General features: G+C 38.1%; 1 protein-coding gene across 3 annotated transcripts in view; it reads left to right on the top strand.

Annotated features, from left to right (window-relative positions):
* LOC149172629 (nucleolar complex-associated protein 2-like) overlaps positions 1 to 27660 on the top strand; it is a 186393-nt gene that overhangs the window by 119654 nt on the left and 39079 nt on the right. For all 3 annotated transcript variants that reach the window (XR_016259090.1, XM_089424387.1, XM_089424386.1), the window contains exon 3: positions 27547 to 27607. Coding sequence is in view for 2 of the 3 variants with exons in the window: in XM_089424387.1 (XP_089280513.1) it covers positions 27547 to 27607 (61 nt within the window). In the remaining variant the exon portion in view is untranslated. The remainder of the gene's footprint in view (positions 1 to 27546; positions 27608 to 27660) is intronic.

Genomic DNA, 27660 nt, shown 5'->3' with positions numbered 1-27660 from the left:
GCTCCTCTTCACCGAATTGCTAGTCGAGTTGCTTGCTTCTAATGGAGGCCGAGTTAGGCTATACATACACTTCCACACATGTCCTTTAGGCTGACATGACCACATGAAGTTAGGCCGACTTCTTCTAGAAGCTTCTTCCATCGTTGTAGGCCAACTTGAAGAGGATAAGTGACAAGGTCTTGGAGGATACTTTACATAGACAAATTTGACCTTTTACAAAGTGTAACATGACTTCATTACATGACAATGACTATCATTTTATGACTAGATGACAAATAAATCCTAAAGACTCTCAATGGGAGTCTTGACTCAAAAATAAAATCTCTTGCTCATGAAACCCATGAAGCAAGTCAATACAATAATTTTATTTTTCTTCTTTACATCTCATTACATAAAATCATAATTACATGTCATTATGAAGACCGAACCTAGTTACACTTTTCAACATTTTGGTCAATGCCTTGCTTGAGTTTTGCAGTAAACACTTCAAGCCAGCCATTATATAGTGGGGTCACAACAGATCATAGGGTTACTACAAAACATCTGCTCCAATACTTGAAGGGCATATTGATTATGCGCTGAGGTATGTTGGAGATGGTGAGTTGATGCTGCATGGAATTACGCATTCTCATTGGGTTGGAGATGCAGATGGCAAGAAGGGTACTTTAGGGTTCTGCCTCAGTTTGCGTTCATATATGAGAGCTTGGTTCAATATGAAGTAGGAAACGAGCTTGTTTCAATAGGAAGTAGGAAGCAGTGGCACCTAGTTCGACAAAGGCAAAAGACATGGAAGCCAAGTCTACTAGTTGTGAAGTTATCTGGTCTTGTAAGTTGATTGTAGTATATTGTGACAGTTAGAGTTATATTAGACTTTTTAAGAATCGAGTGTTTCACAGTTTCTCCAAGCAAATAGATGTCAGATATCGTTTCCTCATTGACAAGCTTTAGAAGGGTGTAGTCATCATAGAGTGTGTTCCTTCAAATTCACAGGTTGCAGAGATTTTGACAAAGTCCCTAGCAACGGGGAAGTTTGAGATGATCAAGGAGATACTAGTCTTAGTGGTGAACACTTTTCTCACAAAGCAGTGCTAGATTTTGTACTTGTTGCTTAACTAATGATTGTCCCAATGATGGCACAACAAAGAATATCATAGAGATGGTGCTTTTAGCCTTTCCTTATAACAATGATGAATGGGTTGAATGAGAGTGTCAGTGCCAGTGATATAGAGTCTATACTATTGTTTGGTAGAGGGTGCATCTATGCACCCCCTTTAGTAAGTCCCCCCTTTAGTAAGTCCAGTTTAGATGTTGTTTCATATTTAGTAGTTCTAGATTTAGATAATGCTTTCCTATTTTCAGAGTTCGCTTTTGTTAGTCCTAGCATGCATGATCTATGATTAGTAGAAGGGCACAAAGTCTTAGACAATTGGGAGCACTCATGCATGATAGATTTGCTGTTTAGGTAAAGAACGCAGATCTCAAGGATGGGATGCATGCTTACATGCTCTAGTTCATCTTTCAGTTGAGGTGTGCACTTCACATAGCACAATTATCTATGTAAGGAGGGTGCACTAGTTGATGTGACTAGGGTTAGGGTTTGATTGGGTCACCTTGGGTGCTTCATGCATGTGACTTGACACATTGTCCCTCGTCTTCCTATTCTATAAAGGAAATGCAGGGGTACACCATTGTGTTGGCTAGTGAATTTCTTTATTTTTAAGCTTATGTGCCGTTTATATCTTCTTTGCAGTCATAGAATACAGATGCAGATTTGAGTGTTTCTATCTAATGTATTTTTGTTGTTCTTATTTTTTTGTTGTATGTGGTAGATTAAAGTAGTTCAAATCCATTGGTGTGATTGGATTTTAAAATTTTGATCTACCCAAGATTTAAGGTCTAGTTTTCAAGTGTAGAATCTACAACCCATGGTTTGAAAATTAGCACTAGGTGGGAGTTGAACAGGATCATCCAGTATTAAATATACAAGCAGTATATTCAAGTCACTTGGACAGCACCACCAGGCAGGTTATGTTAGAAGATGGCCTTTCATGCAGAGCACTTCATGGAGTTGAGGAATAGGCTCATTGTCTTGCCTCTATACACGTGCTGTCATTGGATGCATGCGCTTTGTATTCCTCTGCGCCCGTTTAGAGTGAATTCACATATAGTTTGAGTGGAGGCTATGCACCAACGCGATGGGTCGGGTAAGATCTGCCAATTGTGCCATTTAGGTTGAGATAAAGGAACACTTCATATTTTGTTGCCCCATTTATTGTGAGATCTGAGGGCAGTTCCATTCCTTATTCAAGGAGTCGCAAACACTTTCCACTTTCTTTTGGTACCTTGACCATAGATGACTGGCTTTCAGACATGCAAGAGGCTTGTTACCCACCAAAAGTGGGTGACCCCATAGGAGAATTTTTCTCCTAGATTTGTCTTCAGCCTTCAACCAACAACCCCTAACAGCCACTAGTGTAGCTGATATATTGAGCCATTTGATCTCTTCTCCCTGAGACAATCATATGTACCCTTTCCCATCTGTCGACATCATATGTTTGAAGGTTGACAATCCAATCCAAAGGTATGTCTTTCATTCTGCAATCAGGTGCTTATGTTTGTTTTTCCTTGGGCACATTGGGCATGGATTATTGGGTGACTTGGAAGGAGGAAGTGTTTTGACTATAGTTTTGTTCCCTCGTTTTAAATGGGGGGGTTAATCCTCAATCCTAGTCCATGAGATCTCCCCTATTGGCTTATAGCTTCAAGAAGGACACTACTTGGGAAACCTCGATTTTGGTAGTGTGGTACCGTTTTCCGTTTTCACATTTTTTACGCCCCTCCGCACATTACAAGTCCTATTTCATCATCTTCCTTCTTTGGGTCCTTTGTACCCATTTTGTCACAAGTCCAAGGAAGCAGTGTACAAAATTTTTCAAGGATCAAAATCATCAACCAACTACATGTTGTATCATTGTAAACCCTATTTCTGCAAGTTGTAATGTAAATGATGCTAGTATGACTGTTTAACTTTGTAACAACGCCTAGGTAAGCCTTTGATGACTGTTTAATTTTGTAACAACACCTAGGTAAGCCTTTGATTTCTATTGTTAAAATTTGGTTTTATCTTAGGTGATCTGGTTCATCATATGATCTTATTATTTGGTTTGAGAAAAATTATAGAGATTTGCAAGTACACTAGCCCTTGGGCTCCAAGTTCACAGACTGTGGGAAGGAGCCGACCTTGTTGGGTCTCTAAGAATTTTTATATGGTGTTCTTCTAACTTTGCAAAAGGGTGTGATCAATATTCTAACTTTCAAAAAATACATTTATCTATTACCATTATTCAGAATTTATCTCTCAAAAAAATTATTTTACAAGCATTGTATATTTGCATAGTTACACATGTACCGCTCCCAGGCATTGGAGAGCATGTACCCCACGCTCCCCCGCTCCTGGGAGCTTGGGAGTTGGTAGGAAACACTCCAAAATCACCGAGAGCTTCAACGGGTACTTTGGAGCTTTTCAGGAGCTTCACTGCAACAAATTTTGATGTTTCAGGTACTTATTTTGAGCAGATTTTGATGTTTCGGGTACCTATTTTGAGCAGGGAAGGTACCATTTGTTTATTTTCTAAGTGATACATGCTAGGTCAGGGGGCTGGACTGCATGAGCTCTGTAAAGCGACAGAGACGTGGAGATGTAGCAAAGGTTTCAACAAAATATAGATAGTTGCCAGTCATTCCTTGGTAGCTTCTGTTGCAAATCTTGAATTTCAACAATTGCAAATAAGTCTACTCTCTTGAAGCCTATCTTGAAGCTTTAATGATAAGATTCAATGAATTATAGTGATGGTCAGAAAGAGAAAGAGTAGCGTGTTAGTTAGTTTCATTTTATAAATTTCCAAACTTGAATTTCGAAGTTGAATATAATATAGCATTGCATGAAATCACATAATAATAGAGTAATAACAACATTTTTCCCGGTTTGGGAGTTCCACATGTTTCTTTGCTGGGAAGGAATTTGATTGGCAAATTGTTGATGGATTAATATTTTGATTTTTTTGTTAGTGTTTCAAAGTTCAATATTTTACATTCTTTGCAAGATGGAACTTGATTGACAAGTTTTGGATGGAAATAAATTAATTATTTTATTTTTATTTTTAATATATATTAATTTTTTAATACATTATACTATTGCTGCTCCCAACTTGACGTTCCTGTAAATTTGGGCAATGCTTCTAGCCGTGCTAGATACTTGTTCCCCGGTACCCGAAGTACTGACATATCGGAAACTCGTGCAACATAGTATATTTGTGAATATTTTGTATATAATTTTTATAAAATAATTTTGTAAATTATTTCTAACCCTTGTTTGCAGCAGTTGGGCTTTTGGGTTTATTTTCAAATTTTGTATATATATTGAGGTTTTGGGAAATTTTATTTCATTTGTGCAGGTGAGCTTCAAGTTGATCAAGAAAATTTCGCTGGGGTTTAGAGCTAGATCTAGGCCCTTTAGGGTAACATATTGTCTCCATTTAATTTGCAGGGCCAACATCCAACAATTTTCCAGTGAATTTGGGCATCTTGGAGCAAAGTGCAGGCTTTAGAATTTTTTGTGCCCCTTGGGGCCTAGCCGTTCATCCCTTTGTCCTAGTCGTCTGCCCTCCTGGAGCCTCCTTCTCCCATCAGTCTCCCTCCAAATTGAGCCGCTAGCCCTCTAGGAGCTAGCTGCAGGCCTTAGAGGCCTTTCTAGGGCCTCAACCCTCTTCCTTGGCCTAGCCGTAGGCCTCCCTCTATAACGCTTGCTATGTGCCCCTTTAACCCTGTCGTTAGCCTTGAAGGTGAGCCACAACCGTGGTTAGGCCGCTAAGGCATTTCCGTGGGCCTCTAGCTCCTCCGCTTGCCTTCTTTCAGCCTCCATCATCTCTCATACCTCTGCCGCAAGCCCTTTAAGGCTTCTTCTCCCCTACTACATGCCTAATTCGGCCTTCTCCCTCTCCGTGACCCTTATCTCCCAGGCTAGAGGCCTTAGGGCCTCTATCCCTACCTTGGGCAGCCTATAACTCTCCTCTGTGTCCTTACCTTTGTCGCTGCCTCTTTTCTTGGTGCCGCAGGCCTCTAGGGCCTTCCTCTGCCCTAGCGTAGGCCTATTAGGCCTCCCCCCTTAGCCTCTCCCCATCCCAGGCCTAGCGTTGGCCTCTAGCCTTCTTCTAGCCCTTATTTCTGTCCTATTTGCCTCATTTCAGTCTCTGCATTGGGTTATCATTTGATTTTTGAGCTAACACTTGGTGGTTGCAGGGAGTTACAAGATGATTTTGAGCTAATACTTGTAATTGCAGGTGGTCTAGTCATTGGAAGAATTTTGGGCAAGCAAACCAGTCATGTCCAAGGCCTAAAGGCCTAGTGGTTTGCCTCCTCAAACCTTCATTCCTATCTCTGTTTTATTAGCAGCCTTCAATCATTTTGTTAACAGTGGTATAAAATACATCTAAGTGACATAAAATTAACTAATAAGTCACCTAAACACATTAATAAGTCACTTATACTATGGCTAATCACTGTTTAGCATAAGTTCATAAGCTTTGATGACTGTCATATTGTTTAGAGAAGCAGAACAAGGTCCGATCATAACAGTGACAGTGGTATGTGAAAAGATCCTAAACTCAAGTCAACATTTATCTCTTGGTTTCGCTTGCATGTTGTTTACAATTTTGTGTTGGCAAAGTGGTTTTATTGGGCTGCCATCTAGTCCCTCCTTGACAGCCTCATTTTACATTCTTGCATATATTTGCTCTCATAGGCACCTCTCTGTTTGCATCTTAAATGCTCTCATTTTATCAAGATAAGGAGACAATTGTTAGATTGATTTGGTATGTTTTGGCATAAGATTAGCTACTGCTGTCATAGAACTTTATTCTTGTTCCTTTGATGTCATTTGAACATAAGTCACATAAAGGTTCTTGATATTGGTTAATTCTCTATTGTGGAAAAGATTGATAACATTGATGATTTGAAGTGTTTAGACAATTGGTTAAGTGGTTGTATACTATCATATTTGCTTTTTTGTGAGTTTCATAATCTCAAAGGCTATAGCTTTGCACTAAGTAACTCACTCATAAAAGCACTCGACATAATCTCATCAATCTCAAGAGTTGAATATTTTGTTGATTGGTTAATATTGCTTATCTAAAGGAAATATTGGACTTGGGCATATTAACATTGACATTGGAAAGCTAATTGGCATTGTGATATCTTGTTATCATCTCTTTGAAAGTTGCTAATTGTGTTTTAGGAGCACAAATCATCTAATTTTCCATCTCTTGAATAATCATTGACATCCTTTTCATTCTTTGTCTCTAAAGAACCTTGGTTAATTGTTCTAAGTAATATGTTGGATAAGTGATCTAATCTTTCTTATGGCCATTATTGTGATTTATTTTTCATGGTTAAATTGAATATCTATTGTGGATGCTAATTTATCTTTGACATATTGGTGAATTGTTGTAAAGAGCATTTATCTTGTCTTTTACTTAATACTTGAGCAATTATCTCTTGGTACATTGGATACATCTTTGTGGGCACTGTCAAATTGAACACTTTATCTTGTGGTTAAGATTGTCTTTTCGTCAATTAAGTACTCTTTTGTCATAACTAAAGATCAATTGTAACTAAGTGCTTAAGATCATAGGCAATCTTAACTCAAGAGCACTCAATCACCTTGCATTTGCATTCTAGTCCTAGTCTTGCATTAATAAAATTGACCTCCAAGCATAAGCTTGGTTGATAGAAAGATAGGGCCACCCTTTATCTTGTAGCTTGCGAAGGATAGTCCCTCTCTAGTGGTTAACATGGTGACCTTGCAGTGGTCAAAGCCACAGTCTCTGCAACGCCGAAGGCAATGGGTGGTTAGATTTCAAGGGGAGGTATTGTAACCAAGCCTTTGCTTGCTTCGCCTTGACTTCTCTCTATAACATACTTTAGAGACTAGCCTCAAAACATATAGGGATTAAGAGATTCACCTAGTTAGGCATTTAATTAAAATAAATTGATATTTTGCATCCCACCTAGATTGTAGGACTTACACTTCATATAGGATAGCTAAGCATCTCGTAAGCAATGATTGTTCATCTGGTCATTTGGTACTTAATCGATATAAAGCAAGTAGTTGACTCCATAAGGCACTGGTCTCACATAATAATCTAATGCAATCTATTAACTTGCTAAAATCAATGAAGTGGCTAGGCCATTCAATCGTGTCTCCTAGACTTGTTGGTTGCCAACAAGTCTTGCATTCTCATCTTTCATAGGGACTACCCCCCATAGCCTACTATTGGGAGACAACTAAAACGGAGTGGGAAGGGATCAGAGTGACAACCCCCGCCCTAAGTCGTTGTCGCACTGTCCCTGTACAATTTGAGCGACAACAAGTCCACAAGGAACTGGTACACCCCTTCCCTTGTCCACATGTTTAGGTAGGGCCTGAAAATGTTGCTTTGTAGGCTGATGTAGCTAAAAGAACATTAAAAGCATATCATGGCCACAAGCAAGAAACACAATAAAAGAATACTATTAAATGCAAAAGATGGCTAGGACATTATAATAGCATGTGGACAAAAGCCAAACATGAGCTCTACCCCCTATCATTATGGCCATCACCTTGGTTCCTAGGGCCCCATGAGTGCCCCCTCGCATCCTTAAGGAACCCATGTACGTCTCAGCCCCTGGTGGGCGATGAATTGCCCCACCTTAATGGGGTAATAACTTCTTATATCATACCTAAGTTGCACGAAATGGGGAAACAAGCAAGGGTACAAAACGTGACCCCCCCAAATTTTGGAAAGGGGGAAAAGCGATATATATATATATATATATATATTAGAATTTAAGACATTTAAGAAATGTTATGTGCAATCATAAAGCATACATGATACATCATAATTTATTACATTTAAATTTTAAACATAATGATTAAATTTACATCACATTTACTCATGAATGATCACATAATGAAAATAGCAATATCGAAATATCCAAAATAAACTTTTATTATATATCCAAATCTCAAAATCAGCCTTTATTATATATATGAGGTTGCAAGTACAATAAAGACTACGAGGTTGCAAGAACTATAAAGACAAAAGACCACTGCTCTCTTCCTTTTCTCCTTTGCTAAAATCATCTGTCTCCAAGAGAAACAACTTGCTCAATTGTGTGATGAGGGAATGAGGCGAGAGTCTTTTTATAACTTGAGAGAGGCATCTAGAAGCATCCACATGATATTTTATTTGCCCAAGCAAAAATTAGAACTGAAAAAAATAGAAAAAGAAAAATCGCAAGATGAAGTGGAAACTCCGTCGTATGGCCTAGAAACTCATTTCTGGCAGTGTTGGCCACCTTTCCCCAGTGTGAAATATGCCGGTACGGCCGAAAACTCGTTTCTAGGTCGTACTGTACGCGTTTCAGCATTTCCGTTTCATTCCCTGGCTGAAACAGACCTGGGGGCAACGTTTCCTACAACATAGTATCATACACATCATGCTCTTGTCTCTTGGAGCCCCGAGTAGTGATACAATGAAAAAATCAAGAAAAGGCAAAAGGCAAATGAAGAAGGGTGGAAAAACAAAGGCCAGGGTAACTCATGTATCCATGATTGCTCCCTCCTACATCTATAGACCTAAATATGTGGACATCCCTCATCATTACCATCCTTGAACCCATGGCATTTGGCTTTGAGACCCCTGTGTCCCTATCCATCTCATCATTATTCACATGACCCCTATCAATTGAAGGATGTACCTTGGACTTGTCTTTCCCCTTAGGGGCTGGGAACACCTAATAGGGTTGTTTATTAGCCACTCCTACCTAGGGAGGTAACACTATTACAAGCTTAAAGCCCCAAATTTGGAAGGGAAGCCCATTATGAAGTCTCAATGTGCCCTTGATTAACAAGCTTGGTTCACTTAGATGCACTAATGAATTATTGTACTTGATGGTGAGGAAGCACATTGGATCTTATATGTAATTGGTAGGTGGTTTCATCATGGGTTGGGCAACTTAACTGGGGCCCAAGACCACCAGAGGATCATATTGACATCCCTAGGGGATGTGTTGAGAGCCATGGGACTCTATCATGTGTTAGAGCATCATTTCATGTGATGGGCACCCTCAACACCTTCATCAGTCTATTCATTGCCCCACATTATTCGGGAGATGATGCACTTGGACCAACGTGCCCGAGTTGACTTAGCATGATCATGGTAGCTGAGCTAAGGTCCAAAGGAGGTTTGTATCACCTTTGAGACATGGGAGGGCGGGCACCATCATCAGAGCCCTCATTTGGAGCAGTCTATAGGCTTATCTTTCATTGGGAGACCCATGAGACCAACATTTGTGCCCCAAAACCACTATGGGGCACCACATGATGACTTGCATGGAAAATTAGGGGCCATACCCTAATTCATCTTTATTGGAGCCCTCTCTCTGGTCACAACACTTAGAGGCCTCAACGTGGCCCTCCAACAACCCTACATCTTCATGACAGCATCAACTCGGCTTGCATATGGATGGTTTATTCATAACTTGTGATTGCTACTTGGTCGGTTTGTGGCCAAGACTTGTTCTTAGCACATTATTTTATAATTTTGGGGGCTCATTAGGCTAATTCGATTTAGAGAGACTCATATAAATAGAAGTGAGTCTCATTTGTGAGAACTCATCATCATCACTTGGATTCTTCTCTTGTAAAAGAACTCACACTTTTTCTTTGGAAGCTATTGGAGTATCTTGGATGCACTATGATATTTGGAGCTGATTTTTGATCTTGTCTTGGAGCTACTTCTTGAATATGGATGGATATATTGCATGATTATCTTGTAATTTCTTTTGTTGATGAAATCTTTCTCTTGAAAATGTCTAATGTATGTAATTGCTGCAACTAATGTAAATGCTATTGTGCCCTAATTTTGTTGAAGATTTTTTTGGCTCCTAAAGTCCATAAACCTAACATACCTCTCAGACCTATAGTTAATACCATAGGTTCCCCTACTTACCTGCTCGCAAAATACCTTGCTAAAAAGCTTAGACCCCTATCTGGTAATACCCCTTCTTATATTAAAGACTCCTATTCGTTTGTTCAATGGATAAATAACATAGAAATGAAAGATGAAGATCTTATGGTCAGCTTTGACATTGTATCCCTTTACACCATGATTCCTATTGATGAAGCCATTGAGATCATGAGAAACCTCACTGATAAAGAAACTGTGGATCTTTTGGAACTATGCTTGAAATCTTCGTACTTCAGCTTCAAAGGAATAATTTATGAACAAACTCATGGTGTGGCTATGGGTTCTCCTCTATCCCCCATAATTGCCAACATCTTTATGGAGCACTTTGAACGGAAGGCTCTTATGTCATTTCCATACACCCCTGAAGAATGGAAAAGGTTTGTAGATGACATATTTGCTAAGTGGAGTCATGGAAAAGAAAAGCTTGACCTATTCCTCAATCATTTAAATAGCCTCTCTGACCATATAAAATTCACCATTGAAATTGAAAGCAACAACCAGCTTCCCTTTCTTGATGTCCTTCTAACTAAAAGAGAAGGGTCTCTTGGTTTCCAGGTCTATAGAAAGAAAACTCATACAGAAAGATATCTACATGCAAATTCCCATCACCACCCTAAACAGAAGATTGGCATCATTAGGACCTTAACCACTAGGGCAGTAAGGATATCTGATCCTGACCATTTAAACAATGAACTCAACCATCTTCACAAAGTGTTTGAGCTAAATGGCTACAATAGAAATACCATAAAGAAAGCTATGCACCTATCCCTTAAGAAAAATAACAATAATATTAATGATCAAAATTTATCAACTCCTAAGGTCTCCCTTCCGTACATAAAAGGTACCACAGATAAAATTACTAAAGTTCTCAATAAACATAACATTAATGTAGCATTCACCCCAGCTAACACCATCAAACAATTATTCAACTCTGTTAAAGATCCCATAAACCCTAACCTTCAGAAAGGTGTTTATGTGATTCCTTGCTCATGCGGCAAGGAATACATAGGTGAAACAGGTAGATCTCTTAATGTTAGAATTAAAGAACACACTGCTGACTTAAGAAGAGAAAGAATCTCTAAATCAGCCTTAGCTGAACATGTTCACTCTTCCTCTCATTACATCTGCATGGAAAAAGCCAAACTTGTTAGAAAAGAAGAACACTGTCTTAAAAGAAAAATTAAAGAAGCCATTGAAATAGAAAAAAGGAAAAACAAATTTAACCGTGATGATGGATTAAAATTGAGTAATGCTTGGAAACCTTTACTAGAAATCCTAAAAAAACAATAATCGCCACTCAGATTAACCTTTTCCCTCTAAAAAAAAAAAAAACTAACAATCATTATAAAACTCCTCTTAACCATCCTCCTTAAGCATTAATTCATTGGTCTAATCAAATCATAAAACAGTAATAAATTAATTAATCATATATTAATTAATTAATTAATTAAATTAATATATATATATATATATATATATATATATATAATAACAATAATCATATATAGATACATATTTCATCAAACTTTTTTATATATAATTAAATTAAAAATTAAAAATTAAAAATTATAATAGAATAAAGAAATTAAAATAGAGTAACGCTTGGAAACCTTTACTAGAAATCCTAAAAAACAATAATCGCCACTCAGATTAACCTTTTCCCTCCTCTAAAAAAAAAAAAACTAACAATCATTATAAAACTCCTCTTAACCATCCTCCTTAAGCATTAATTCATTGGTCTAATCAAATCATAAAACAGTAATAAATTAATTAATTAATTAATTAAATAATAATAATAATAATAATAATAATAATAATAATAATAATAACAATAATCATATATAGATACATATTTCATCAAACTTTTTTATATATAATTAAATTAAAAATTAAAAATTATAATAGAATAAAGAAATTAAAATAAATAAATAATTAATAACAATTTAACAATCATAATAAACAAATAATTAAATATAACAAATAAATAAATAAATAATTAATTAATTAATTAAATTAAATTGAAATATATATATACCAAACTTTTTTATATATAATTAAATTAAAAAATTAAAAGTTAAAAATTAAAATAGAATAAAGAAATTAAAATAAATAAAAAATTAATAATAATTTAATAATCATAATAAAAAGATAATTAATTAATTAATTAAATTAAATTAAATTAAAAATATATAATAATAATAATAATAATAATAATAATAATAAACATATATAGATATATATTTCATAAAAAATTAGTATTAAAATATATAATTAAATTAAAAATTAAAAGTTAAAGAAAATTAAAATAGAATAAAGAAATTATAATTAAAAAAAAAATTAATAATAATTTAATAATCAGAATAAACAAATAATTAAATATAACAAATAAATAAATAAATAAATAATTAATTAATTTAAACTTATTAATAAAGTAAGTAAATCATTATTCAAAACAATTAATTTTTGATTTAAATAAATTAAAAAAAAAAATAAAAAAAAATAAAATAATAATAAATAATAAATAAATAAATAATAAAATATTTAAATAAATAAATAAATACATTGGCCGACCTAATTTCTCACATCATTCTTTAATAACCTAGATATATATACCCTAAACCCAGCTCATGGATACATCATTAAGATTGAAGATTATCTACTGTCGCGTCCCCTGATGATGGACTCACTTGGTAGTCCGAAATGTTGGGTTGTCAAAACTCTACAACAGGGCATTCCTCCTCTATCTAAAAGCTATTTGGTTGACTCTTGCATATGATACTCATGATATAACATGCAATGAATGTTCCTAGTGATGAAATGTTATTTTTCTTCATGAAACTCCATATTCTAATATGTAATGTCCTCTACGAGTTGAGGACGAATGGGATGAAGTAGCCTATCAATCCATGTAGGCTATAGTCCTCCAAAAAGGGGCGACACCCTAAAAATTCCCATTGTTGGGCAAATTTTAGGCAATCGGGCAAAGAGACCCAAAGTTAGGACTTGGAGTAAAGTTTACTCAATCATTTTAGAAGAAGAGACCCCTCTAGGAAATCTATAAATTTAAGAGCGATGAATTCATTTGGGGCATCAAGTTGGATCATCTTATTGGTTTCTTGACCATTAGCTCTGAGGGTTTTAAGACCCCAATCTTTCTTGTCAATTTCGGTGGTGAAAGATTCCACCCATAGTTGAAACCTCTTCCATTTCCTTTCTCTATTTTGGCACAGGAATACCTTGAAGGAGTAGAATTTTGAGATAATTTCTTTGTTCTTTGGGCACAAGGGTTTTATGGTTGGGCAACAAATTCTAGGGTTTTTGGTCTTGAACAAGAACCATTTGAGCAACGAGGGAGAACGCAAGCCTGAATAAGATTCGTTTAACTCGGGGCACAAGGATCTTGGACTGCAAAATTGGCTAGGTTTTTTTAGTTATCCCAGAAACTCAAACTTGGACTTGTAGGTGCTTACGAAGAATAGTCATAGTGTGTGTTGAAATCGTGAAGGACCTTGTGTCAACATCAAATGAAGTGAAGGAGTTCTTGCAGGGTTTCAACCTACAATTCATATGTTTCATCCGTCATGACGGTGACATTGACGACAAATCCGTAGTTGGAATTAAACAGTAAGAGATTAGGGTTTTTACAGGTTTCAAAGTCTGAGTAGAATTGTAATTTGGCAAAGATTTATGGTACTGGTATTGAATTGTAATTTGTTGTGGTAACTTGTATTGGACTGTAATAAGCATGTTGCAAATGGTTGGATCATTGTAATAGTGGATTGAATTTTTTGATGATGCATTATTGAGTTATTCAATCGCATTATAAAAGTGTCATCGCAGTTGGAAAATTACAGAATTACATTGTGAGCGTAGTTGCAGTATTAATTTATATTTTGCAATATATTATACACATAAGTCTTGCTAAAATTCTAGGGCAAAGTAAGGCAAAATTACACTGATTCGTTACAGTGGTGTCAAAACATATAGACATACGATACCACTTCATTAGAGATTGTGTGCAACGTGGAGCAGTCCAACTATTACATGTTCCCATAGAGTAGCAGGTTGCTGATATACTCACAAAAGCTTTAGGGAGAGCTAAGTTCATCTATTTCAGAGAAAAGATGGGTATAATGGAGAATCCATTCTAGTTGCGGGGACAATAGATTAGTTCTTACTTGTAGTAGTTGCAGCAATCGCAATAGTGTGAGATTAGATGCAGCGCACGCAGTGTTGGCAGCAGTGCAGGGAGGCACAGTGCAGTGTCAGCAACAACGCAGATGCAGAGTGGTTCAACTACAGGGTTAGCAAATGCACCAGTGTGTGCACAGTGGCTTGGTGGACAATGACAAGTAGTTGCTGATGTCAGACACCAACTGCGTGGTCTAGATATAGAAGGGAGATGTTTTTGATAGAACAACTTCCTCACTAAGAGGAAGTGTTAGATTTTGGTAGCATTGGACAAGTGTTCTAGTCTTGATTTGTGTCTAGGAGACTATGGAACACGAGATCTCCGAAACCCAGAAAAGGTTCCACGAGATAAGCTTGCGAAATGCCTTAATTAAATTAATTAGCCATCATTTAAAATTTTCCCAAGCCTAACTTAGGAACACTGGCTAATTAATGGGAATTAATTAAGGAAGATTGAGAATGCTCTAAAGACTCACATGGATAAAGTCTAAGATGATATTAGCTGTTGATGAGGATTTAATCATGGCCATTGTAGCTCCAGAGAGAGATTATAAGAGCAGGTCGATGGGATGGAGAGAGACATACAATGACACAAGAGGGGAGCGAGTTCCTTGGCAGATCGAGCTATTTAGTTGTAGAGATTTAGCAAGGAAGTGAGTTCGAGCCAGAGAAGGAGAGCATCAGTGGTTGAGGGAGCAACAACGGAGAGTTCCGAAGGATTTTCTAGTGCAGGAGAGTCAGCAAAAGGGGCGCCGAAATATTCTGCAGAGAAAGCTGTCCATGTGGTGCAAGTTAGTGAGTCCAGTTGAGCGAGTTCTCGGGAAGGGTTTGGATCAGTTGCTGGAGGTTGGAAAGACATTGCAGAAAGCAGAGCGATTTTTTCCAGCAGCAGGAGGAGCCTAGATGGCTTAGTTTGGAGCATTTCCAGAGGCCGTATGAACTGCATAGGCCAGTAGTGCAAGCAGCGAGGAGGTAGTGCGAGCAGGGCAGAGGGAGGCAGAGTTATTTTGTAGAGGGAGATTTTTTCTCCTAATTATTTTGGCGAGATTATTTGCTGAAGGATTGCCAGTTGGGCATCCAAATATTGTACTCAGATTTTTACTACTGCATAGTAATAAAATAAACCCTCATCTGCTGCACTGGTTTTCTCTCTGGGGTTTTTCTTGGGACATTAGTCCAAAAATATTGGTGTCGATTTTATTGTGTGCGCATTATTTTATCTGGTTCTAGTTTATTTTCCATAGCGTATTTTATTTTTGGTGAAGATTGCAATTGTGTGTTTATCGATATTTTCCGTAATGACAAATAAATTGTAGAACAATTAGGAGATAAATTTCTAGTAATTGCAATCGAGGAATTTTCACAACTAACACCTGTACTTGACCCTGTCTTACTAGTATGTGATTGATTTGGCTGATGGACCAGCCATATCTGGTCCCGCCTTCTGAGAATTTAACCTGTTTGACCTGCAGTCTGATAAATTCCTTCTTCTGTCAGCCTACTTTCCATAGAAGATTATTTGTGTTTTTTGTTTTTTTTAATCTTACTTGTTGCCACTACCATAAGTCTTATTTCTCTATGTTATAGTTTAGTTTTCCCCTTGTTACTGTTTTTAAACGTTGGGAAATGTTAATCATATTATATCCGTTTTTGTTATTTAATATACCAATTGAAAAACTAAATAAATACTTAACTATCTGGCTTTCTGTCGATCACATAACTCCACATTCGATGCAGATAATTCCTTGCCATTCTGTCTCAGCCTTTCCTTTCTTTTTAATTAATTTTACTGTCATTGCTGTCCCATGTTTCCATCTTCCCCTGCCTGTTTGATTTGCTTCCTCACACTTCATTTCTGCTGCATATCTCCGATTCTGCTTCTCAGACACCATAATTCTTGGTCATGCTTCCTTGCTCATATGTCTACACCGATTTTTAATCCTCACCATGGCTACTCTAATGCCCTGTTAGCTGGGATGTAATGCTTCCATTCATCACTTGGGCTGACACCATACGAAATTATCCATATACAGTATAAAATCGCAGAGAGAGAGAGTTGATGGTATTATTCAATACATGATAATCGATATGTCTAGAATAATGTCTTGTAAGCTGTGCGAGAGACATAAGTTGGGAAACTGCCATTAAGTTACCAAAAGGGACATGTGACTCAATTAAGTATTTAAGTCGTCTTATTCAATTCCTAACATATAGGTACTATGATAAGTATATTACAGTATTATATAGCCACTAGAAAGCAAAAACCCTCTCAAAATATGCATATTTTGTTTCTTAGACAATGCACTGCCTGTCATCTTTGGCACTTTGCTACAGTTGGTTTCCGCACACGGCATTGTAAACTGCCCTTGTACATTGTAAACAATTTACAAATTCTGTTCTTTGGCACGATAGTAGATGAGTAGGTGATACAAGCGTGCTGATTATAGCTGTGTTAAATCACGAGTAGTTACACAATACATAGAGGAAAAAATGATGTACTGCAACACTGTCATTTGCAGCTTACCCTAATCCTGAGAGTCCAACTTGTACTGCATAGTACTGTTGTATTCATCATTGCAATCCCACTGGATTTGCCGTTTTCGAATGTGTTAAAATTGGCAACTAGGGCCAAACTCCATGTGGGTCACCTTATTTATGGCAGTTGATATTTTTCCTAGATTCCTCTTGTTGAGAAGTGTAGGATTGATCTAAAGATCATCCGATTCCGACAAGTATTTATGGAGATATGAATTTATTTGTATTTACTTGACAAATTGTTAAGGTTGGCCAGCAGCTAAATGTGTGGAACACATGCCCAGCAAATCATATAAGTACAAGTGAGGTTGATTCATTATCAACTCATCTCATCTCAGCTCATCTTCTCTCTCATCTTTTGGGCAAGCAAGAAGGATGAATTAGGGCAGCTTCTCTCACACGCGCAAGAAGAAGGAAAAATTAGGGCAGCGTTGACTGAATTAGGGCAGCATTTAGGGCAACGTTGACATTTCTAGGGCTGTGTTGACCAAATGCTGGGCTGTTTTATGGAGCGTTGACCAAGGGAAGACCTGTGGTGACTTTTTAGGGGTTGCGTTGACCAATGTTGACCTGAAAGTTGACCAGCGTTGACTGTTTAGGGCTGACCGCAGATCGCTGAACTTTTGACCATGTTTTTACTGATTATTGTGTACTGTTTTGGGCTGCTAAAGATAGCTGTTGAAGACCGAGTTCTTCAAGCTGACTAGAAGTCAATCCAGGACTGTTTTGACCAAGTTTGACTTTGCTGATTTAGGGTTTGCTGCTGCTGTTATAAAATTACAGAATTCTGAATTGTACTATTTCTCTCTGCTGAACTATTGAAGATTAAAGAAGAATTGATCAAAGGGTTTCCCTGCATTGGGGTTTGTCCCTGGCTAGCTGCCACATCTTGTGTCTCTTGTCTTGGCTTGTTTTCTGTCAATCGTTTAATGTTCTATCTACACTTTACTTTATGTTTATGTGATTGCTAAACAATGGCTAATAAAAAGATTTGAAGTAAACTGCTCTAAGCATAGAACATACCATAATTTAACATGGAATCAGAGTTGAGGTGAAGACAAAGCCCAAGTAAGAGCAAGAGCTAGAGAAATCACCGAAGGCTATTGAAGCAATCTTAAAGAAGTCATGGGGTCCTCAGCACACTTCCCCGCTGAAGACAAACTCCGTGAGAAGTCTGACTATCACGGATGGAAGATGTCTCTCGATTTGACATTAGAAGAGCAGGAAGTGTTGGACCATGTGAGACGCAGAATTGTTGAGCCTCCATCAAATGCATCCGTTGCTGTAAAGAATAAGTGGACCAAGGGAGAAGTCAAAGAAAAGAAGATCATCCAAGACTCTATCGACAAGCGCCTGGTGGCCTATGTTTCCGAGCTGACCATCTCCAAGGAAATCTATGATAGACTGGTGAGTTTATTCAAAGTTATTGATGCAAATCAAGTTTTGATCCTTAGAAATAAGCTGAAGGAAATTGAGAAGGGCAAAGATGAGAGTATGCAAGCATATTTTTTAAGGATCACTGAGATCAAGAATGATCTCCTATCTAATGGGGAAGTAGTTCTTGAAAGGGAGATGACTATCACAACTCTCAGAGGGCTGCCACCTGAATGGTATATATTCAGGACTACTCTTCTCAACAATAATGTAATTCCTGGATTTGAGGAATTGATGGCAAGATGCGTTCAAGAAGAAACAAGGGTGGAAGAGCAAGAAACACCCGCACTTATGGGAAATCCCTCAGCCTTTTCTTCTCATGCTAAAAGAAGAAACTATTCCGAGGCTAAATCCAAAGGAAAGGCCGGACCGAAAGGTGGAAGAAAAGGACGATGTTACAATTGCAACAAAATGGGCCACTATGCGAGGGAGTGCCCTGATAAAAGGGACTCACACCATGACGATGACCAAAATCACTCTCAAGGCAATCAAAGGAATGGCAGGTCCAATGGCAGAGGTAAAAGGAATGCTGGAAATCAAGGAAGAGGTCAACCCTTCAAGAAGGCAAGAAACTCCAGGTATGAATCTAACGTTGTTAACAATAAGCAAGATGAATATTATCTACCAGCGGCCCTCTCTACTACTGCTCCCCCGGACTCGCTGGGAAATTGGCTTATTGATAGTGGTGCCTCAAGGCACTTCACTGGTTACAAAGAAGCTCTCTCTAATTTGATAGAGAAGGAGACCAACTAGGAAATTGTTCTTGGGGACAACTCAAAATATCACATGAAAGGCGTAGTGAATGTTTCTCTTCAATTGAATCAAGGAAATATAATTCATTTGCAAGAAGTCCTATATGTATCTGATTTCAAAAAGAACCTGGTGTCCATTTCGGCAATGGAAGACAAAGGCTACAAGGTGGCCTTCATCGATGGCAAGGTACATGTATGGAAAAAGAACTTTAAAGATGCTTTCACTCTTGGGTTTCGAGTTGATTCATTATATCAGGTTGGAGGAAGTCCGCTGGGTGTCATGTCTTGTGACACATCTCTTCAGTCCGAACTATGGCATCGGAGGTTTGCTCACCTTCATTATAAAGCTCTACCTGATGTGAAAAAAATGGTGACCGGGATGCCCGAGTTCAAATTAGAGCAAGAAGGTGTATGTCTGGGATGTGTTGAAGGAAAGCTCAAAAGGGACCATTCCCCTCAAGCCAAAGCAAGACTCCGATATATTGCAGTTAGTTCACTTAGACATATCTGGTATGATGCCTGTGAACTCCTTGAGAAGATATTTATATTACCTCACTTTTACAAATGATTATTCTCGCAAGACTTGGATATACTTCTTGAAAAAGAAGGATGAAGTGTTCTCTTGGTTTCGTCACTTCAAAGCCTTGATCTAGAATCAAACCGAAAAGAAGATCAAGATCTTAAGGATTGATAATGAGACTGAGTATGAATCCAATGAGTTCCATGACTTTTGCAAAGAGGCTGGCATTAAGAGGGAGACTACAACACCATATACTCCTGAGCAAAATGGTGTGGCAGAAAGGAAGAATCGTATGATTTTGGAAGCTGTCCGTGCTATGCTCCATGATCAAAGACTTCTGAAGTTTCTATGGGCCGAAGTTGCGAATACTGCCGTATATATGCAAAACCGATGCCCTCATCAAGCATTGGGTTCCAAGACTCCCCAAGAAATGTTCACTGGTAAGAAAGCTGATGTATCTCATTTTAGAATTTTTGGAAGTCCTGCATATTTTCATGTGCCGGAAGAGAAAAGGAATAAATTGGGTGCATCTGGAAAGAAAGGAATCTTTGTGGGCTATAGTGAAAATACTAAGGGCTATAGAATTTATGTGGCTGGTCAAAGGGAAGTTGAGATTAGCCATGATGTCACCTTTGACTAAGATATGGCTCTTAGCAAAGTTGATAATCTTCCTACTGTAAGGGAATCTAAAGAAGTCGACACCAGGAAATCGGAGGAAAAGGAAAATGAGATGATGCCCGATGTGGAAGAAACTATGGATCCTATTGATCCACCTCTGCAAGAGCCTTCCTCTTCTAGGAAGAGGCCTTCATGGCTTAGGGGGACACTTGATGATGCTGAAGGACACATTGCACCCAGAGGGACTTTCCGGGAAAGTAAGAAGCTGGCCAGGTATCAGGGATACTTGACCATCATGAGCACGATCATCCAAAATGAGCCTTCATCATTTGCAGAAGTTGTCAAGCATCAAGTCTGGAAGGATGCTATGACTGAGGAATATGAGTCCATCATGAAAAACGATGTCTAGGATGTGGTCCCCAGACCCTAGGACAAAGCCGTTGTCACTTCGAAATGGCTTTACAAGATAAAGCATGGAGCTGATGGAAGCGCTGAAAAGTATAAGGCTCGTTTTGTCGCTCGTGGCTTCTCTCACAAGGAAGGTATAGACTATGACGAGATATTTGCACCTGTTGCCTGATACACCACCATCCGCTCGATCATAGCCCTAGCTGCTTTGCAAGGATGGAACCTACATCAGATGGATGTCCCTAGACCCCAGGGCAAAGCCGTTGTCACTTCAAAATGGCTTTACAAGATAAAGCATGGAGCTGACGGAAGCATTGAAAAGTATAAGGCTCGCTTTGTCGCTCGTGGCTTCTCTCATAAGGAAGGTATAGACTATGACGAGATATTTGAACTTGTTGCCCGATACACCACCATTCTCTCGATCATAGCCCTTGCTGCTTTGCAAGGATGGAACCTACATCAGATGGGTGTCAAGACTGCATTCTTGCATGGTTCGATCAAAGAGGAAGTCTATGTGGAACAACTCGAAGGATTTGAGATTCATGACCGGCTAAGTCACCTGACACGAGGATTCGGGACACGTAGGATTCGGGATTCGTGGTGTCGGATTCGGGAAACGCTGACCCCGGAACAAGACACGGTTAGGACACGTTATATATTATTTTATTAAAAAATATATATATATATATATATATATATATATATATATATATATATATATTTAAAATATATATATATATATATATATATCTTAAAAATTAGTTATTAGCATATTTCTTACACAAATTTTAATTAATGATACAAATTTATTGATTTCAAACATAGATCTTCATCTATAGCTATTAGCATGCATAGTACATACAAAATTCAAATAAATGTCAGTGGTACTGGTCACATAAATGAGTTACTAATGAAATTTCCCTGTGCCAAGTGTGCCAAATAATTAGAAAATTTTCAGTACTTTCTAAGCTGTACCGGAGCACTTTGAAACAAACAGTGAAAATTATAATAAGGTTATGCCACTGTCATATTAGATTTATGCACATTGCAGATGTGAGGGGTTTTTATGTTGATTTAAGTTTGATTTTCTCACTGTTATGAAACTAATAGGACAGCTGTAGCAAAATGATGAAGTAGGAAACATTAGGAGATCAAACCCTGGAGGCTCAACCACTAGAAGTCTAGAACCCACTTGCACGAGAACCTAACTTCAATGCTTCTGCAAACCCACCAGGGATCAGCTCAAGAAACAAACATTTGCTGAAGCCTGACAGTGACTGATATGAAAGAAAAGGAAGAAGATAAAGCAAAACAGTCATTGCCAGAGAGCTTTTGCACAACTCCCAGTCTCAGAGTCATTGATGTATATCAGTATTAGCTTCCAATTTGGAAACAGTGGTCTTGTTGGTCTATATAGAAGCAGTGAATGCGAATGAAAACAGCGAACTTAAACCCCTAAAAACGAATCCGAAACCAAAAATCGTTCCAAAAATCGTGACACGTTCCAAATTTTTCTGACACGCTCATGACACGACGTACCCGGATATGACACGACGAGTCATGGAAATATGACACGTGTCAGGACAGAATCGTGTCCGATTCGTCCGATTCGGGATTCGTCCAGGGGTTAGGACGAATCCGGTTTCATAGATGACCGGGAATCTCATGTGTGCAAGTTGAAGAAAGCCCTCTATGGGATGAAGCAAGCACCCCGAGTATGGTATGAGAGGATCGATAGCTATTTGATGAAGCTGGGATTCATTAGGAGTGAAGCCGACCCTAACCTTTACTTTAAGGTTGTAGATGAAAAACCTCTTATACTGGTGTTGTACGTTGACGACCTCTTTCTGACAGGTGCAGACCCTCTCATTCTCAAATGTAAGAGGGAGTTGGCTTCCGAGTTCGAGATGAAGGACCTAGGACTGATGCACTATTTCCTAGGACTGGAAGTCTGGCAGAAACTAGGGGAGATTTTCCTATCTCAAGGAAAATATGTGGTGAATATATTGGAGAGATTCAGTATGGTGGACTGCAAGCCCGTGACTACCTCGATGGAGCTTGGCTTCAAGAAGTTAAGCAGTTGTGCTGCCGGACCTGTTTTACAAAATGCTACTGAGTATGGTCAACTCATCGGAGCATTGATGTTCTTAGTGAACTCCCGTTCGGATATATGTTTTGCAGTCAACACGTTGAGTCAACATATGGTTGAGCCTCACCACACACATTGGATTGGTGCCAAGAATTTGTTGAGATATCTTCGTGGCACAATCACTCATGGGTTGAGATACACTACCGGAAATGTGAGACTACATGGATATACTGACGCTGATTGGGTAGGCAGTGTGGTGGACCGAAATAACACTTCTGGGTGTTGTTTCTCTTTGGGATCTGCCTCGATATCCTAGATGAGCAGGAAGCAGAAGTCGGTGGCTTTGAGCACCGCTAGGGCAGAGTACATTGTTGCTAGTATGGCCTCTTGTGAGGCGGTCTAGTTGCGGAAGCTCTTTAGTGAGCTGTTTGGATTTATATTGGATACTACCGTGATCCTGTGTGACAACCAGAGCGGGATTCGTTTATCAGAGAATCCTGTATTTCATGATCGCTCCAAGCATATCGATATCAGGTACCACTATATCCAGGATATGGTGCAGCGGGGAGCAATAAGGCTCCAACATATCGGTACAGATGAACAGGCTGCCAACATTTTGATGAAGCCCCTGGGAAAGTTCAAATTCTTGACTTTCCAAGAATGATTCAGTGTCGTTGAGAGACCCTCTTATGAGGGTCGTGTATGATGCATACATTGAGCTCTGGGAGCTCCAGGGGGGTGCGGGGGAGCGACATGCAACCACAGAGCGACTCACCCTCCCCTGGTGGTGCGCTAAGTACAGGGTGAAAGGTTCAATCTTCCCCTGTGACACCCCGTGGCGATTGTGGGCCAGGATGATTAGTTATCCTGTGGCGATTGTTGGACAAGATGATTTGTTCTCCTGTGGACAGGATGATTAATTCTCTTGTCGAGGCATCCTACCCATGCAGTCTGGGACTCATGGGAAGTACCTCTCATTTGATCAATGAGTAGGGAAATCGGGTTAGGGACCATTAGTAGTACTATCGATGGACGCATCGTTGTATCTATCGTACTCCCTATGCTAGGATGACCTCCATTGATCTGGGATCAATGATACTGATCTGGGATCAGTGAGAGTGGTATGACACACTCTGAGACTGACTTCAGGTCAGTGGAGGATGGTATGATACATCCTCGATCATTTCTTCTTCTTCATAGTTCAACAGAGCAGAGCAGAGCAATGCAGAGAAGAGCCAAGCAGTGTAAGGCAGTGCATTTGATGGCAGGGATAGGACCGATGGTTAGACGGATTAGCAGATAGAGTTTTCCCTAGTTGAGAGGGAGTGTTAAAATTGGCAACTAGCGCGAAACTCCACGTGGGTCACCTATTTATGGCAGCTGATATTTTTCCTAGATTCCTCTTGTCGAGAGGTGTAGGATTGATCTAAAGATCATCCGATTCCGACAAGTATTTATGGAGATATGAATTTATTTGTATTTACTTGACAAATTGTCAAGGTCGGCCAGCAGCTAAATGTGTGGCACACATGCCGAGCAAATCATATAAGTACAAATGAGGTTGAATCATTATCAACTCATCTCATCTCAGCTCATCTTCTCTCTCCTCATCTTATTGGGCAAGCAAGAAGGACGAATTAGGGCAGCGTTCACTGAATTAGGGCAGCATTTAGGGCAGCGTTGACATTTCTAGGGCTGCGTAGACCAAATGCTGGGCTGTTTTATGGAGCATTGACCAAGGAAAGACCTGTGCTGACTTTTTGGGGCTGCGTTGACCAACGTTGACCTGAAAGTTGACCAGCGTTGACTGGTTAGGGCTGACCGCAGATTGCTGAACTTTTGACTGCTGTTTTGATTGATTATTGTGGATTGTTTTGGGCTGCTGAAGATAGCTGTTGAAGACCGAGTTCTTCAAGTTGACTAGAAGTCAATCCAGGGCTGTTTTGACCAAGTTTGACTTTGCTGATTTAGGGTTTGCTGCTGCTGTTATAAAATTACAGAATTCTAAATTGTACTATTTCTCTCTGCTGAACTATTGAAGATTAAAGAAGAATTGATCAAAGGGTTTCCCCACATTGGGGTTTGTCCCTGGCTAGCTACCACATCTTGTGTCTCTTGTCTTGGCTTGTTTTCTGTTGATCATTTAATGTTCTATCTGCACTTTACTTTATGTTTATGTGATTGCTAAACAGTGGCTAATAAAAAGATTTGAAGTAAACTGCTTTAAGCATAGAACATACCATAATTTAATAGAATGGGATTCAATCCATTGCACATGAAACAAAATTTCTAATGATTAACATGCTCTAATGAGGATGTACATTTTCAAATATTTCACAGATTCTGGGACTGATGTAGAATTCCTGAGCTTCAAACTCATGCACTTTGTGTGGTTTCTCATATCTAATCAAATGCACACGAAACAAAGTTTCTCATTAGTTACATGCTCTGATTGGAAATCAAAATTCCAAATAACTTTTTTTATGTTGTTCACGGGCCCTGGAGATTGGTGACCACTACGTTGACAGAGTATTTGTACCAGGTAGATCCACCCGAAGGGATCACTTCCGTCCGGCTCAACCACGGAGCCTAACCCCGAGGGTGTCGAGAGAATTGAACCCGTGACCTCTCAATAGCAAAGGTGCTTTAACGACTGACACTCGACCAATTGAGCTAACCCTTGGGGCTAAGTTCCAATTAAATTTATAGATAATAGTGTATGTATGATTTGAATCTGCTGATAAGATTCTAATCAATCACTTTCCGTGCATTCTTAATTGCTCCATTGACTATATATATATATATATATATATCAAGGTTGCACATATTGCGATGTTATCGCCAAAAACCACCTTGCCTATATTATCGCCTGTATTTATCGCGATAAATTGTGTGAATTGAAATTATCACGATGAATTGAAATTATCACGATAATTTAGGTAATTATTGCCCTGCTCTGTCAATTTCAACTTATTAACAGTTTATTTTTTTCTTTTGACCCCCTAATTTTTAAAAAGTGAGTTAGGGGATTGAGCTGTGAGGATACTCTGAATATTTCCATCAAATAAACAAGGGGAAATCTATTGTTTTCATTTCCCATGATTCATCTCATGAGATACATAACCAAGTAGTTAAACTGTTAATGGTAATATTTAATTATTAAAGTAAAAATGACATTTTCCTTCATCTTTCATTGAAAATGAAAGATAAAGGAAAATGTCACTTGTACTTAAATTTTTAATATTACCATTAATTGACTTCAGAATGTTTGATAGTGGTTTTGACCTCATTGGATTTCATATGGAGAAAGTAGAATTTTAGATCCACTCAAAATTCAGCAGACTTAATAGTTTTTAGGATTTCAGTATTGACACGATTGCAATGTTTCTATTACATTCTGTGATGTACAAGGGTATGGAACTAACATTTGATTAACATCACAAAGCCTTGTTTGTACCTCGATGTTGGTGGCATTGACTGTTGAGCTCATCCTTCATGACTGTAGTATTAATGTACACTTAACTCAATTATTCATGACCCTAGTAAAAATGTACACTTCACTCAAGCAAAATCATTGATTAGGATGTTAAGCTTTTTCTATCTTATTTTAATGCTCAAAGGGTGATCTTGATGAGGAGGATCCCAAAATAGGCAATGGTTTTGATGTTATGTAGCTATTTGTTGTAGCATGATTTTCTTTGGATTTTAGAGGCCATTTAGAGCCTCTCTATTGATCTTTTTTGATTCAAAGATGGCTTGCACTCGATGATATTTTGGTTATATGCACCCTTGCTATATACATGATAAATTTTGCATATTTGTGTATAATAATTTGGATTCATATAGATGCACATGAATTATATGTTTTTTTTTTCAAATTTTGAATATTTTATATATTTTTTGGTCGACCAATCTTTTGTCCAATTGAGGATGTTGTGACCATTTTCCATCAAGCAAACAAGGGGAAATTTGTTGTTTTCATTGCCATGATTCATCTCATGAGATACATTTATTTTTGTTTTGATATGATTTTGTATCATTCTATTAGATCTTATGACTTAGGACAAATATCATATTTCAATATCAAAGTCTGATGTATCACTTGACATCTTATACATCTTATATATTGATTTTATTTTCATATTTATGTAGCAATGTGTTTGTTTGATGTTGATGTTGTTTTAGAAGTTAAAACATTGAGAAAAAAATGATTATTTTTGTATTTTTTAAAGTTTCCCGATAATTTCTGATATTGTTGATAATTTAAATTTTGGACCCCTGGCGATAAATTGCCAATAACGATAAATGTAACATTGATATATATATATATATATATATATATATAGAGAGAGAGAGAGAGAGAGAGAGAGAGAGAGAGAGAGAGAGAGAGAGAATTAAGCTGAAGTGCAAAGGGGTGACATTTGTAGATAAAGGTGAAAAAATAGTCCTCAATTTGAATGTTAGTAGGTATGGACATGCTTGTTGAGGTGTATTCTCCGTTTCCTGAAATTTTGAAAGTGCTGTTTCCAACACTCCAAATTTTTTCCAAAGTCAATATTGTTTTCCCTTTGCAGATTCCATTTTCACTACATCTAGGTTCCTTTCTGGGCATTCTTTCAAAGTTTCAAGTGGTTTCCTTACTTCCTGGACAGATTAAAAGTCCTTATAATCTATTTATGTACATATTTATCCCTTTAGTCCTTTTTGAACATCATTTGGATCTCTGATATGCCTTTCCCTGTCAGCTTTGCCTTATTGATGGCTTTGCTTAGTGAACCAGAACACTCATCATCTTCACTTGTTGAATTTTCCTATCGTTTGAGAAATTGATAAGGTGTATTGGTGTATCAATTTGATCTGGTTTCAAGCTGACCAATGATTGAGCAGCCACTGTCTTTTGACTGAATGTATTTTATTGGGTTTGAGTGCCAGGAACAAAGAAAGCTTCTGCACGAGACACAAGGAAGGACGGTAAAGAGCGACATCTGAAAACGTAGGCATCGTGCTGTTTATTTATTTTCTCATTTTAGATGAGTCCTGTAAGAA

Source organism: Pinus tabuliformis, chromosome 4_2 (assembly GCF_031772625.1).
Source record: "Pinus tabuliformis cultivar Carrire ecotype Pingquan chromosome 4_2, CPIR1, whole genome shotgun sequence".
NCBI lineage: Eukaryota > Viridiplantae > Streptophyta > Pinopsida > Pinales > Pinaceae > Pinus > Pinus tabuliformis.
Note: the sequence above shows the minus strand (reverse complement) of the source record. Positions and strands in the feature narration are given on the sequence as shown.